Genomic DNA, 16115 nt, shown 5'->3' with positions numbered 1-16115 from the left:
TTACATGCATCTTATATTATCCCTCTTATATTGTTACAATAGTTCACATTTTGGAGATTCTGCAAGGTGTATGTAAACGTTTGGCCATACAGTATATATATATATATGTATATACACACATATATTATACACACACAGGTCTGTTCATAGGTTTGCATATATATTAAATTAAATGAATTTACTCCAGTATTTATTCCATTCTGACACAAGGGACTAAGGATGTACTCACACTAGGCGATCTGAACCGTGCCCGAGCACGTTTGACCCCAAAAGTCTGTTTCGTTTGACTAGTGTGATCTCGCCATCCCATGCCCTGCTTGAAGAGGTAGGCTCGGGTGCAGTACGCATGTACTGGCAACAATGCCTAGTGTGAGTACGCCCTAACTAACAGAACTGATTGGCCAAACAGGCAACATGTAACAAAATATTGTCTGATTTAATGGACTGGCCTACTTAGCCTCACTTGTTAATGTGAATGTCTGTACTGACTGCAATGTGTTGTCTTTATCAGAGGGAGCTGAGAATTTAGTCCTAACATTGAAGAGTCTGTTCATTAAAGCGTGTCTCACTGAGAGCTTTCAGGATTGACAGCGCTTGTTGCCAGAACAGCCAAATGATGCAAGGACGTCCTGTTCCACCATCATCCCATCTAAATCAAAAACAAGAATGGTTTCATCTCACAAATTGAACTTTTTTTGAGTTAAGGTCACCTCAGCCTTTTAAGAGTGATTGCAGGACTATATATTTTGTGCAAAGAGGTCACTGAAGAGTATAAATGTGTCTGGCTGTGTATGATTCTAAACAAATATGTTGGTTTATCTTAAGCTTTACATCTAAACCTCATAAAATATAAAAAAATATTTATTAGTATATATATTTACATATTTCTGATTGAAGAGATGAAATGGCCACATTACTATCATGGGACACCTGTTGCAGAACGGATCTCATAGTCTGAGATATACTGTTAACAAATCTTTATTTTGTATACAAAATTGTGTAGCTATATTCATGTCACATAAATAAATTTGTTTTAGCAAATGAAGGTTTAGCTTTTTCAAGTGTAGCTGAGTCATCTGTGGGTCAAACCACACAGAGTGGCAAGAGGGTGAGTTTTTGCTCACTCATATGCCAATTTTCAGAAGCTCTTGAAAGGCCAACCCAGGTAGGTGTTATAAATTCAGAGATGCACCATCATATTCATCTTGCCTATACAGAGAAAACAAACCCCCTCCACAAAACAAAACCCCTTCAATAAGAGTCACAAAAATATAAGATGCTGATATTTTTACTAAAGCAGCACAAACGCATATTAACAATCAAACTCAACACACAAGAAACTTTTCAGCAGTCAAAAGTGCTTTATGATCATCTTGATGATGGCAACTTTTACTTTATTACAAGATGTTCTATTAGCATTATGAGGCAGACATAGTTTATAAAGGCAAAATAGTAAATGGGAGTGGGTAATTTACTTTAGGACAGGAATGAATGATTAGACTGATTATTCCTACCAAAGACAAAAAGAAAACGGATGAATGAGTGAATAGAAGTAATTTAATATTTTAAATATTTACTAAAAAATTCTTCTTTAAATCATGACCATGTCAAAGTATGTCAACTTTTGTACATAGCAATCAAACAATAATAATAATCTGTTAAGAAGCAGGATGCTGTGACCTTGATTTATGACACATTGTTTTGAAAAGAGGGGTAAAGGGAATTTTAAAGGGTTGGTTTAAAATAATGCAATTCTGATTATATATATATTTTTTAAATGTCCTTTTTATTACCATTTGTTATTTCTGCTGATTTGAAGCCGCTTCTAATAACATAATTTTATTGACATTAAACCTAGAGTTTACCATGGCAACGTGAGAATACGTTTGTGTCATTTCTGCAGAAATGAGGGAGGTATGGAGACAGTCTTTGCTCGGATGGCATCATAGTTGGACGGCACTCCGTCAAGTCAATAGACTCCCTCCCCCTGCCATAGATTTGCTCTGTAATTCATATGGGTAGACTGCCTCTCATAAGCGTCTGACCCTACCTCCCGTCAAACTAAGTCGCTCTTTCGTCTCCCACTTAGCAGTGACAGCCAACCTCCAATGCGCTCAGTCAGTGGCTATCGCGAGCGGTCGTTATTGCACCTGCTTCGGTAGTGGTCGTTGGGTAGCATCCATCCGGCACGCGCGAGGAGACCCTGCAGTGTGAGTGACTAAACTTTAGAGATCCGAAGAGATCATTTAACGTCATGGACGTAAGGCTGCATCTGAAGCAAATTGCTTGTCTGTGTTTTATCAGCCTGCTTCTGACGCCTTGCGGATTAGCCTGTGGTCCTGGTAGAGGGTATGGAAACCGAAGACACCCCAAGAAATTAACCCCGTTGGCTTACAAGCAATTCATTCCCAACGTCGCCGAGAAAACGCTTGGGGCCAGCGGCAAATACGAAGGCAAAATCACAAAGGATTCAGAGAGATTTAATGAGCTGATTCCGAATTATAATCCCGATATCATCTTTAAAGACGAGGAAAACACAAACGCTGACAGACTGATGACCAAGGTATGGACTCATGCGTGCGTAATTACCCAGACGCACACTCTCATAAATAATGGATCTCAATTTTTGGCTGTTCATTTTTTCTTAAATTTCCGATATGGCTTTTTGGAGATTGTTTTAAAAAATCATTGATGTTGCATTATGGGTTCTGTAGATCAGTAAATTAGTTTTTGTGTTCTTTAACGCACCAGAACAGAGCAGTGATGTTTTATTGCATAACTAGAATAAAAAGTTATTGGTGTACCTTCTTATATTGCAACAGGCTGTACAAATTTGTAACAGAACCTTTATTTAGGTTTCCAGACACTTTGACAGCGCGCGGTAAAACTACAACTTTAACTGTTGACAATCCGACACAGCAGTGTAGGCAATAACATTTTCACCCGGCAGCTGGGCTTAAGTGTTTTTCTCAATATGGAATATTTACATGGAACGCGTGAGCTTTATGTTTTGTTTATTTTTTTTTGTATTTTGACTTAAATATCCATATTAAATTAAATTTAAATCAAAATGACTTTTCGTTGCCCTGGAAATAAGCACGAGTCTATCGTTGACATTAGTGCAAAATAAGCACCATTAGGATAATTTAGTGTTAGTGGTCAAAAGCATTTGCTGAGCACAAGTTTTTTCTCACCAAGCAAGGCTTCTGACAGTTAATAGGCTAACAATTAAATGCACGAAACACCCCGCCTCCACACATCGTAAGCATTGCGTAATATTTTTTTTTCCTCTGGTCTGCCCGATCAATTAATTCGTTCCCTCAAGATCACTTCTGCGTGTCTGTTTATGAATAAATCCCATGACCTGCTTTTATTGTCTACTTAATAGAAAATGTGGGTCAGACGTGATCTTTAATGTTGCGCGTATTGGATAATACCGGCTCCCGTGGCGAGTGCGTTTTGTTGCATTCTACTCAACTGCTCGACTGCTTTGTGTGATTAAAATGTTTTAGGATAATTACTTGAAGCCAATTACAAAACGTTTTCTCTCACAATCTCCAGCATCAAAGTAAGCAACTTGCCCCAGTACAAAAGTGCACATGTCCACAGTGCCATAGAAGATACTAGCATTTCATTAAAGCAACATCAGCAGTTAAGCGATTCATTGGTGGCAACGTCTCTGTAATTGATTACTGCTGCACATGCTGAGAGAAAGAACTTGAATTTTCAGCTCTATTTACTCCTCTCGGTTATCGATCGGTCGGTCTGGAGTCTGCGCTCTTGACCTATGGCAATAAACGATCTCTCCATCGCACAAACTGATGTTAACTGCGGCTGACTGGCGGTTATTTAAAATCAACCTAATTCTGAAATGATTACCTACATCAATTGACCAGTACTTGCTTTTTAGATGTATATGTAGCATTTTGCATGAACATTTGTTTTAAACACACAGAAACTACATAAAGGTCACTGTATAGTCGACTCGTAGGCTATGCATAGCGAACAAACATTTTTGTTGTACAATTGCAGTGATGATTTGGAGAGGACCACCCCATTAATTTATATTTTTACCTCTAAACATTCAGTAAATCTTCTGACACTTTAAAAGGGTATGTATTGTGAGTATTGACAACCTTCCTCTCTCACTCATTCAGCGCTGTAAGGACAAGTTAAATTCGTTGGCGATATCCGTTATGAACCAGTGGCCGGGTGTGAAACTGCGCGTCACTGAAGGCTGGGATGAGGATGGTCACCATTCCGAAGAATCTTTGCACTACGAGGGACGCGCAGTGGACATTACTACCTCAGACAGGGATAAAAGCAAGTATGGGATGCTATCTAGGCTTGCAGTGGAGGCAGGATTCGACTGGGTCTATTACGAATCTAAAGCCCACATACACTGCTCCGTCAAAGCAGGTGAGAGCAATGTCAATATAGGCCTAGCTTACATAATACATGCAGCTTATGCTATATAGATGCATCATTTAAAAATCTCAGATGAGTTGTTGAGAAACATTTCCAAGAACGTCAGCAAATAGCCTGAAAAGATAGAGGCATCATTTGGGGTTCTTCAGATTGCCACATTGGAGAACCTCTTGCGGTAACAGCGTGCCAAGAGGTTCTCCAATGTGGCAATCTGAAGAACCCCAAATGATTCTTCAAACAGCCTATAGGCTACTCAAGCAAATTAATATTTGCAAGATATTTTGAGATCTTATATAAAAAATTCCAAATGGTGCCTCATCTTGTCATTTTAAAGGGTAATAATTTGTGAATATGGAAAAAAAAATCCTATATATGAAAATAATTATCGTTAATACATCAATAAATGTATTGTTTTCTAACCAAAAGCAGATGAAATAACATGACAAACCCTTACAATAAGTGTTAAATGCTGCTAATTGTAATTGCACTGTTTACAGCGCGAATTGGCACGTTGGGATTTCTGCACCTGTGCAAACAGATATGCAAAACTAAAGGGATCAAGGAAAAGCAAAGTCTGTAGGCTCAATTTAAATGACAATGTCTGATCACTTTTGTGTTAATTCAGGAGCCAGAATCACCAGACAAGCGTTTTAACCCCAGCTTCTTTAGTCTACACGAGTTTGGATTTGTTTCCATATCACCACCATGTCAAAACCGTTGTCAATGCTTTTTTTTTTTTTTACAAGCTTTACAAATACATTCCTAAATTGTCTGTTTTTACTTTTATCGCAGAAAATTCGGTCGCTGCTAAATCAGGGGGATGCTTTCCTGGATCGGGTACAGTGACACTTGCAGACGGGAGGAGGAAACATATGAGAGATCTTAAAGTGGGCGACCGGGTTTTAGCATCCGACGAGAGAGGAAATGTCTTATTTAGCGACTTCATTATGTTCATGGACCACGATCCGAAAACGAGAAGGCAATTCGTCGTCATCGAGACGTCAGAGCCTTTTACAAAGCTCACCCTCACAGCCGCGCACCTAGTCTTCATCGGGAACGCTTCAGCTAGTTTGGGTGTAACAGCGACATTTGCCAGCAACGTGAAGCCTGGAGATAAGGTTTTGGTCTCGGATGGCACACGTAAGACCCTCAAGAGCGTTACCGTGAAGAGGATTTACAATGAAGAGCACGAGGGCTCTTACGCGCCAGTCACAGCTCACGGAACTATAATAGTGGACCAGGTGCTGGCTTCGTGCTACGCGGTTATTGAGAACCACACATGGGCACACTGGGCTTTTGTACCGGTCAGGTTAAGTCACAAGCTGATGACGTGGCTTTTTCCGGCTCGTGATTCAAACGTCACTTTTCAGGAGGACGGCATCCACTGGTACTCAAATATGCTGTTTCACATCGGATCTTGGCTGCTGGACAGAGACTCTTTCCATCCACTCGGGATTTCACATTTAAGTTGAGACTGCAGCTATACAGTGTATCACTATGTGGACATCAGACTCAAATGTAGTCTATCTGTATTTTCTGTAAGAAAAGCCTTAAAGTGTTCACTCAATAATTTATTTGTATTATCGGTTTCTGAAAACGTGGGCTACACGCCGATTCAAGCATGTGATCGTTTTTGTGCATTTTGTGAAACATACAAGAGATTATAGGAAATAAGAGAAAGCATTGAAATTACAGGACTGTACAGTGAGTGTGCAACCGACTGTTCTGTTATATTGGATAGGCTAAGCATAGGATGGCTCTCAAAAATTATATTTTTATACACAGATTTGTATATTATTAGATTTTTTGACGGATCTAAAAGTATTTACAGAATCATATTTCGTTATTTGAAATAGTGCAAAGTAAGTTACGGAAGCGTGGTAAATTTATTTAAACAGTTGCGATGTATCAACGAACTGTTCATGTCATTATGTCACGTGTCATTGTTTTGACCACTGTTTCAACGTGTAGCCTATTCACTACACTAACAGTTTTTTTTTTTTTTTTTTTTTTTTTTTTGCTTTTGTTTGTTTAAATGTAAATTTCTTGACAAAAGTACTCAAAATAAATTCATGGTACGAAGTGTAAATTATTCAATGACCTTCAGGGTTCGACTTTTAATTTGGGTTTTAAAATGTATTTTTGCGCAAAAGTTAGCTTCAAATATTTGAAAGATATTATAACCAACTAAAACTAAAAATGCTAATGTTTGTGTTATTTTCTTGAAATACTAGATTTCACAAAGTGATAACGGAAACCGCTCGAGCAGCCTTCTGTTGCTATGGTTACCCCTGGGGGGAGCGCGAGTTCGCTGCCGAATACTTCGTGCACTCTGCTCTGACTAACTTGTAATCTAACTTTACTAAATCGCTTGAAAACGCTGTTTACTTGTATGTAAAAATCAGGTAAAAATAGGTCCCCTCCCTCCACCAACCTCCATAATTCGCTCCCGCGCAAACAGTGGTAACATAAAGGTATTTTTCACTTTTAAATGTTTTAGGGATTGAAAAGACAATTCAGAATTTGGATTAGACGTAACGTTATGTTTTCATTTTCCACTGACTAATCTGTGTTTTATGTTTGTTTGAGGGGTTCAATAAACAAGCGCATTAAGTTCGGGTTGGGCTCATATTTTTGGAAAAGCAAAATCTCGAATAGGCCAGGACTGCAAACCCGTAAATGCTGCAGTATAGGCCTATGCCTACTATTTTCACAAATAGCCTTTTGGTTATCATGAGCATCTGGCCTCGACCCTTAAATCACCAATGTTTCAGCAAGACTTTCGACAACATTTAGAAGTAGCCTATTATGTCTAATGTCTTAAGGTAAAAAACAGATCAACCATTTCAAAGCGTTATAATTAGTGTAGTCAACATTCTGATAACCAATTATTTCTGTTGCACCATGACAGAAATTTGATATAGGCTACCTACAAAATATGCATTTTGCACATGATGCTTGTAATATCCACATTAAGAGTATGGCGTGTAAGGCGTAGTGCGACATCTACTGGGCCTTTACGGCTCTGACACACTGTGCTCCAGGTTTCCCTATGACGACAGGCAACATCAGCGCATCTTTTCTCGAACAACAGAGGAAGTTTATCCTTAGGTCTGAAATGTTTTGAGACATTGTATTTGAAGCTTTTTTTCTTTTCTTTTCTTTTTTAATGTTTAAAGTCAGCACCCAACATGAAGTGGGCCTTCACTTCACTGTATACACACATAGGCTACTATTAGCCTACACTTTTAAAAAGAAAGGTTCCAAAAGGGATTTTGGATGCCACAGAATAACCATTTTTGGTTTCCCAGAGAACCTTACAGTGAACAGTTCTTAAAATAATTAGTTTTCCTTTGTTTAAAACATTTTAATAATCTAAAGAACCTCCACTATAAAGACCCTTTTGTGGAAAAGTTCAGTGGATGTGCCAATAAATAACCATTATTTTTAAGACTCCTTTGGGTTGGTCAAGTTTGCATATTGAATGAAAAAGCCAACAGGATAGATACATTATGCAGATCTGTAGCTAAAAAAAAAAGAAAAAAGAAAAGAACACCTTGTGCATTACAAGAATAAAGCAGTTAATTGAAATGTTAATCCCTAACCTTTGACATGATTGTTAGTGCATTTCCATGGCAGTTAGCCTGACAGATGTTAGGGCAGCACCAAATATATGCCTTAAAAAAAAAAAATCAATAACTTTGAAGGCTCCCTGACCAAGACATATTCCTAAAAAGTCCTGATGAGTCTTGGAAGAAATGTGAGGAAGACTGAGACTGTTTTAGACTAGAAAATAAGCACAAAAGGCTTAGTAAAAAAAAAAAAAAAAACTGTTTCAACTGCACATATTGGTACATTTCTGATAACATGCAAGGCATTATGTAGACGGGAATGGAGATGATTCAAAGGCCATTCAACTCATCATACAAGAGCTTATGTAGAGATGTGGAAAGGCTCATTCACGTAAAGCTCTAAAATAATTGAAAGCAATGAAGCTTAACTTTGGCACAAGTTCAAGCAGTGACTAGCTCAATAACACTGCCCACCTGAGTCAGTTAATCCATCAGACTTCAATCAGACACCAGGCACAAAACCTGTGATGAATGATGCAGACAGGCTGGGAGATACACTGGTATGCTGATCTTTTTCCCCTCAACATTTTAGTCAAACACAACATCGGTGGTAGTGGTGGGGAGGGGGACTCAAATTGCTTAATGAGAAAAGTAAGTAACATTTAAAGAGTGTTGCGACAAGGATTGAAATTCCACTCACATTCTGCTTTTGAGGAGGGAGCGGTGTTGACTCTGTGTGGTTGAGACTTGCTGGAAGACACAAAAGGAGCTGCGTGGAGACAGAGGGATGACCTTGGGCCCGGCCCAGGTACAAAAGCACTGCTAAAGGAACATTCCAGGGGACCAGGAAAACAAACTAGCCCCTAATCCTCCTTCTATCCCACAGTCTGCCGGATTAGAGCAGGGCCACTCTCTGCAAATGTTGACATTCCCTAAGACAAGACGTTAGAGTCTTGGAAAATATTTCAGAATGCAACATCTGTTGCAAGCAAAAGACGGAGCACAATAGATGAGGCGGTCTTGTTGTATCTAAGAAGCAGTGAACCACGTATTCTTTCAGTGGTCTGTGTGATTTCAGATGGAAGGTATTCGTTCGTTCGTTCGTTAAGTTAAATCAACAGCTCCATCAGTGTTTGAAAACATGAAACAGAATTTACTAAAAACTGAATTCTCAAATTGTCTAAGGAATAGGATTAAACAAGAATTTAGCCTTCAATTTTTCAAACCACAATCGCCTAAGAAATAATATATTGATACACAGAGCATGAAGCTCATCAAACATAACCATTTAAAAAATCTAAACTAGCCTGCTTGAATATATTTAGAGAAGTTATAACAAGATTTCAACTTTAATATCACATTTTAAACTGCTTAAAATATCTTCAAATTCTCTAAAAATGTAATAATTAAAGCACAATTGATTAATAGACTGAAAAAATATCAATCAATTTGGCCACTAGATGGTGCTAGACAGCTGCATGAGTCAAACCATGTGGCATAGGCAGGCTTTTATCAGAAAGATAAAAAACATATGATATTCAATTGTTGGGTCCTGATCGTACAGAACTATAGTTTTTCTAATTGGGGGCTGACATTATCTCACCCCCATTGACACATTTATTCAATCATTCCTTAACCACCAAGGAAATTCCACAGATCTGGAAGTCTGCATTCGTGGTTCCTTTGTTGAAAAGGGGCGACTCTACTTTATTAGACAAATACAGACCTAAATACAGACAAATACAGAAGATTTCAAACTTTTCAGCTTTGTATTCTGTCAAAACTTTTAGAAACTTTCAGTAGAGAACAACTGACACAGTATCTACATAAACTTACATGTTCATAAACTTTTGTCTATCAACCAAAAACAAAACAAAAAAACAGCACCATTACAGCTGTTCTAAAAGTTTTATCTTGTGGGGTCCCTAGATGAAAAACACAACTGTCTCAAATACAGTGCTTTAGCTAATATTGGGGGGAAATAGAAAACAGGTGTTTTGTCATTACTGGCATTTTTCAACAGGCAACTCTCTCTATCATGATGCGCCTTTGTTTTTATAGGTCATTTTTATCTGCAATTTCCACAGACACACAGCTTCACTAAATTTTAAACCATTTATGAGGAATAATGCATAAGTAAGAGTGACTGCACAAAAGTTACTCAATATAACTTTCTTACATCTTACATTTTCTGCTAAATTAGATTAACAGCCGCCCAGGACCATGCAAGTAGTGTTTGTTTTTAATGAAAACCAAGGAGCAAAATGTAAACAAGTGCCGAACCACTGTCTTCAACAATCACAAAACAGGCACATAACACATCCTAACAAAAACGTTGCCAAAACTGGGAGAACACTGAAAACATTCTACTCAGCATGTTGTTGGGTAGGGTTGGTCTCCGAGAGATTCAGTGGTTCAGTCTTACTATGAAGTTGACACAGGTTTGAGCAGTAACAGGCTCTGTTTTCACACCGGAACTTGAGGGTCTATAATATCCGAGACAAATGGAGAAAAAAAAGAGCATCATGGTATATGGTACCCAATACCACATAAACAAATATGATTGAAACGAGAACATGCTGGGAAACTAATATGGAGTCTACTTACATGAAAGCGCTGCGTTCGTTTCCCTTGACAGCCACCTGTGTCAAAAGAAGGTTATAAAGGTCAGATCAAAGGTATGACCCCTGTGGGACACTCATTAAAAAGTAATGATGTCGGGCTGGCGCCCATTATCCCCTTCCAGTAGTGTACTCGGTCCATTTTTATAGGGTGACAGTGGGCCTGCTGCTTGTCAGGGTCAGTGGTGTTGTTGTAATGCTCGTGACATCATAAAACCGCCAGCTCATTAGAAGCCACTGAGAATCAATGTTGCATGTAATAGCCGCTCGCTTTAACATTCCATGTAGCTGTTTGGTCACTGCAGGACGCTGTGGGTGGTATAGATCTTAACATCTAGCAAATACTTGAAAACGACTTTTGTGTAGATCCCATCCTGTCACCACGGATGTTGCTAAATGAATCACGCACAGATTGTTTCATTGATCACATCTACAATGGTTTCAAACAAGTGAATGCTAAATACATAGGCTACTCTAAAACTACATTTTTTACTTTAACTATTTTTCAAAAGAAATGAATACTTTCATTTTAGAAAGGATGGATTAAATTGATTAAAAGAGACAGCAGAGACTTTGATAATGTTAAGAAAGATTTCTATTTCAAATAAATGCTGTTCTTTGAATTTTCGATTTATCAAAGATTGAAAATATATATAATATATATAAATATATTATATTACATATTATATATATAACTGTTTTCAACATTGATAATAATAAGAAATTATTCTTGAGCACCAAATAAGCATATTAGAAATGTATACAAATAGGAAAAAAATTAACTATCATTTCACAGTATTGCTGTTTTTACTGTATTTTCAATCAAATAAATGCAGTGCAGCTGAAAGGTTTTTTTAAAAGTGCCATTCTGAAATTTTCAGTCACTTGCTTTATTATAGTTTGTAAGAAATATTTTTTAATTAATTTAATCTCTGAAAAGTTTTACAAGAAACAAACAACTTAAAATAATTGTTTTAAAGTAACTCATCAAATATCCACACCCATAAAATATCGGAAGTATAACTAATAGCATAGCAAATTGTCCCTCTTTTGTCCCTCTTGACCTTTCTGTATTCACCCTTACCTAGACCTCAACAAGTCGACTAAGACTGCCCTCTAGCGGAGCTTTATGAAATTATAAAATTAACTAGGATACGCAGCACCGGGAACTGCAACATGCCTATATCTTACGATATGATTGATATGACTAAGATTCTTACCAAGACTATTCCAATCACAAAATGTTAAGATAAGTGAAAAAGAACATTATGAACACTAATCCTAGTAATGATAGGATTACCATTTTATGTAATAACACCATGATAAGTGATAGCGTAATTTCTACTTTCATTCAAAACTAATTTCTTAATCCTCATTTTATAATTAGATTTTAATTTAATTAAATGAACTGCCAAGTAGTTTATCAGCTAACCCAATATAATGCATAGTGACAGCCACAGGAAAAAAAGGTTTAATCTGGAAGAAAGAATACACACCTACTCACATACAAAACACATATGAAAGCTGTGATTCAGATGACTGCCGTGCAAGCATTGCTCAAGGCAGTGCTATGATGCCTCTGTGTCAGCGAGTGAACAATCACCTCTCACTCTCTGTGCAGTAATGCACGACATGACAGCCGAACGCCTCTCAACCCCGTCAAGCCTTTAGATCCGCGTACACCAGGGATAGAGTCATACTGTGCTGACAGGCACATCAACAGACCAGGCAACAGCAGGTGATTGGCTGCAGTAAAGGATGGGGAACACTTCATCCTCAGAGCTTCCTACTTCCTGCTCAGTCATCTGAGGGGCTTGTGCATTACCAATAATTACATAGCAAAGCCAAACATTTATTCTGTTCTCTCAAAACAGATAAAGCAGATGTCAGATCCATAGAAGATGCCACATACTGTTAGGTCAAACGAGAGACTTTATCAGACAGTCTCCACAACTTCCTTTCTAAAAATGTATTATTGTTTCTTTCTGATTGTGACATTGTTTCTGTCTCTGCTTCTTTTGAGTTAAATCTCACGTGTGGCCACATCGTACCTGTCTTTCCTTACTTGTCTTTCTTACCTTATTGCTTCATTTAGGTTTCTTGCATGATAATTTAAGTTAATTATTAATTTAATAGGCCATAATAGTTCATAAAAGTTCATAGTGATGGATGTAAATTAAGGCATGGATAAAAAGCACTTAACAGTAACATATTAAGGTTAAATTTAATAACATTAGCTAATACATTTGCTATCATGAAATAACAATTAACAATGATAACAGCATTTAAATAATAAAGGGTGATTTTAATTTATAAATATACACTACCATTCAAAAAATTGCCATCACAGGATTAAAATATATTAAAATAGAAAGCAGCTATTTTAAATGGTAATAATATTTCACAATTATATTTTTTCTGTATTTGTTGCATTAGACTTAAAAAAAATGTATATATATATATATATGTGTGTATATATATATATATATATGTATATATATATATATATATATATTATATATAAAACTTACTGACCCTAAACTTTTGAATGAGTGTACTATTGGTCATTGCTAATTCATGGTTGTTGATCATACAATAACTAATATATTAGTATGCAGAGATCAACAATAACCATGATTACTAAATGCTGTAAAAGTATTGTTCATGGTTAGTGCATGATACATAACGTTTAACCTAAAGTTTTAACAAAATACTTAAATTAAGGTAGAGATAAAAGAGCATTTATATCCAGCAGACACATTTTCAGAAAAATTGGAAAAAATTTAGAAGACACTTCAAATTATGAGAAATTGAAGATGTTTCCAAGGAGACAAACACCAAGGGCAGAAGAATGCAGAGCCAATCTTATGACACTGTACTGACAGCGTGTCATTAACCGCCCCAACTTTCACAAAGGGGTTAAGCTGTTTCACAGTAAATTGCACTGATCGTATCAGCTTTCCAGGGTGAGTAGACGGGCCTGACAGTGAGTGGTGGAGTTGGGAGGGGAGCGGGGATTTGACCTACCTGAATGAGTCTTACTGACATCAGCAGGTTTTTCAGATGGACCCCAGCGGTTGATGAAGAAAGCCCTTCAACTGACACCAGGTCTGCAGCCTTGCCCATCCTCTCCCCCCTCTACCGCTTGTCTGTTTGCCAGGCACCAAGTGGGCACTGCCCATCTGGCCCTCTTCGACTATACCTCGCCCCTGAACAACAACCTGCAGCGAGCGCCAGGCGCACGCCGGGACGACCAATTTAGTTTGCCCTTCTGGCGTCTGTTGATGTTTCAATACGAATGAGATGCCTCAATGTTTTTTACTCTATTGACTAACGAAAGAATAGACCTTTGTGAGGTTAGATGCCATAAGTTTTACACTAATGTAAATGAGGCTGTAAGGAACGGACATACAGTGTGGTCAATGGATCTTAAAGACCTTAGTCAGGAGGTAGGCGCCATATACATTTTTTTGAGGAGTAAAACGAGGCTGTGTTTTTACAATGGCATTTACTGCAGTAACAGGATTCATACACATTTTTACCACTAAATTTCCATGACTTTCCCGGCAAACATTCATGAACTAATGTTCCATGAGTCTATGAATGTAAAATACTATAAATGTAAAATAATAAAAATCCATGTTCAAATATATAACTAAAATGAATAACTATTAATGCTATTTGTTTGCTTGCTATTTGTTTTAATCATAAGTACAAGCTGCGACTGTGCCAGATGTTACTCCACGCAAACGTCACGTGACTGAATGGCCGAATGCTAAGTATTGTAATTTGTTTAACCAATATTATCAACTAAACATATTCTATTTTACAGATATTTGTGAACAAATTTCCATGAGTTTTCCAAAACTTTCTGGGTTTATTTATTTTTCCAAAACGTTTCCAGACCTCCAAAAAGGTCGCATGTAATTCTCAAAACTCACAACTTCCAAAACGTTTTTGTTTACTGAGAGGTTTTTTTTTGTAAGATGTTTCATTAGACATTAAGCATGTTGATGAAAAACAGTATCCACTGCACATGCTGTACTTCTTTCCCTCACAGCCATGCTTTCATCCTGTCAAAACTATTACATATTTTTATGCATTGTCAAACACACAATCCAAAAGACCTTCCACTGACATCTAATTAAATATGGCATCTACCCTGATTAAAGGTGCTGCCAGCAAAATCCAGTTATTTCAATAGGAATCCACACAAAAACGTGAAGAAATTGTGTTCAGCAAGTGTTCAGTTTGGTCATGCAAATTTGCCGCATTGACCAAGAGAAAACTGTTTGGTTTGAGTGTGACTTCTGGGCTTCATGCATCAATAAACTATCGAAAACGGACAATTGACCTCTTTGGCCTGCAAAATATTGCCAAAATTTAGCGAATGTGGCTGCACCTTAAGGTTAAAATTCCTCTTAAAACACGAGATTAAGTTCCATAGGCATAGGCCTACTTAACAGAAATAAGGAAGATTAGCCAAAAGGACTAATAATAAAGTGCAGCATTCGCCCACGTTTACAACAGGATAAGGGCAGAGACACATTTACCTTGTCATGGGGCCGGTTAGGGCCAGATCCACTCTTCTCATTGGGATGGTTTAGCTTAAGCCCGTATTGCAGAAATGGTGGAGGAGATGAATCAGGCATACTGAAGTTGACAATTCTGGCCTTTGTATCAGTCGCCGCTTTAGTCTCTTCACTCATCTGTGAAGAGAGATCAGAACTTGTACTCCCATTTATAGTTATACAACAACAACAAAAGAATAGGAATGTTAAAAAAGGATAGGATCGCATGCATCAAATACATCTGTACCTACATAATATTCTTAAAATAGTGTCTTAAACCTGTAATTTTCATTTTGTTTTGTGTGAAATGTTAAAGATAATTTATGGAAATATGATTATGCCTGTCCCATTCTTTTCTTATCCAAAGTTTTATTCTGATAGAAAAAGCTACAAAAACAGACCAAACTACGTAATGTGCACTGAATATTCCACTTGATTAAAACTATATAAAAACGCATTTAAGAGGAAAGTCAACATTTCTGAAATAAACAATTACATAAATGCACTTAATATTAATCTCTTTCTCTCCTATTAACCTCTTTGTCATCACTAATGGTGGAATGCAGGCCTAAGGCTGGACTTGAACTCTCAGTGTATTTTTAGTCCACTTCCACGTGTCTTCCTGACCTTCCCATGCTGCATCCACCTTCCTGTCATCCTGCCGAGTGTCCCACCTCCCACCTCAGAGCTTAATGAGCATAAACAAATCAGGATTCCCGGCGACTCTCTCTGCTTCAAGTTCCGCACCTCTCTCGGCTGGCTGGGCCTCAATGTCACACCTGACCACTACACTGCTGTGAAAGCAGTGGGCATCCCCAGGCCTACAGTCAAAACAACTGGCCTACAGTGATGTACAACAATGGAACTCCCACAGACTATGTTATGATGTTAGACAGAGCATCACAACATTTCCTGCAGGACAA

At 37.7% G+C, this 16115-nt stretch overlaps 2 protein-coding genes across 17 annotated transcripts in view; one reads left to right on the top strand and one right to left on the bottom strand.

Moving 5' to 3' along the window:
- The window catches only part of LOC306998146 (dnaJ homolog subfamily B member 6-like), a 69275-nt gene that overhangs the window by 32157 nt on the left and 21003 nt on the right, over positions 1–16115 (bottom strand). For 6 of the 16 annotated variants that reach the window (XM_079611985.1, XM_079611982.1, XM_079611973.1 and 3 more), the window contains exons 10-14: positions 15175–15330; positions 10608–10642; positions 10426–10486; positions 8701–8750; positions 490–649 (exon numbers count right to left, since the gene is read on the bottom strand). In XM_079611985.1, the coding sequence (XP_079468111.1) occupies positions 532–649; positions 8701–8750; positions 10426–10486; positions 10608–10642; positions 15175–15330 (420 nt within the window). In that variant the 3' untranslated portion in view covers positions 490–531. The other 10 variants (XM_079611979.1, XM_079611980.1, XM_079611986.1 and 7 more) reach the window with 9 other exon arrangements.
- Positions 1238–7473, top strand: shhb (sonic hedgehog signaling molecule b). The gene is made up of 3 exons (XM_079611989.1): positions 1238–2563; positions 4158–4419; positions 5221–7473. The coding sequence occupies exons 1-3, from the start codon at positions 2255–2257 to the stop codon at positions 5898–5900; spliced, it is 1251 nt and encodes a 416-aa protein (XP_079468115.1). The 5' UTR covers positions 1238–2254; the 3' UTR covers positions 5901–7473.

The sequence above is a fragment of the Phoxinus phoxinus genome (assembly GCF_949152265.1).
Source record: "Phoxinus phoxinus genome assembly, chromosome: 5".
In the NCBI taxonomy this organism is placed as follows: domain Eukaryota; kingdom Metazoa; phylum Chordata; class Actinopteri; order Cypriniformes; family Leuciscidae; genus Phoxinus; species Phoxinus phoxinus.
Note: the sequence above shows the minus strand (reverse complement) of the source record. Positions and strands in the feature narration are given on the sequence as shown.

Bases quoted from the DNA above. Each gene is read 5' to 3' on its own strand.
- shhb (XM_079611989.1), top strand. From the start codon at position 2,255: ATGGACGTAAGGCTGCATCTGAAGCAAATTGCTTGTCTGTGTTTTATC. The intron at 2,564-4,157 runs GTATGGACTCAT...TCACTCATTCAG, and splicing joins CTGACAGACTGATGACCAAG to CGCTGTAAGGACAAGTTAAA. The intron at 4,420-5,220 runs GTGAGAGCAATG...CTTTTATCGCAG, and splicing joins ACACTGCTCCGTCAAAGCAG to AAAATTCGGTCGCTGCTAAA.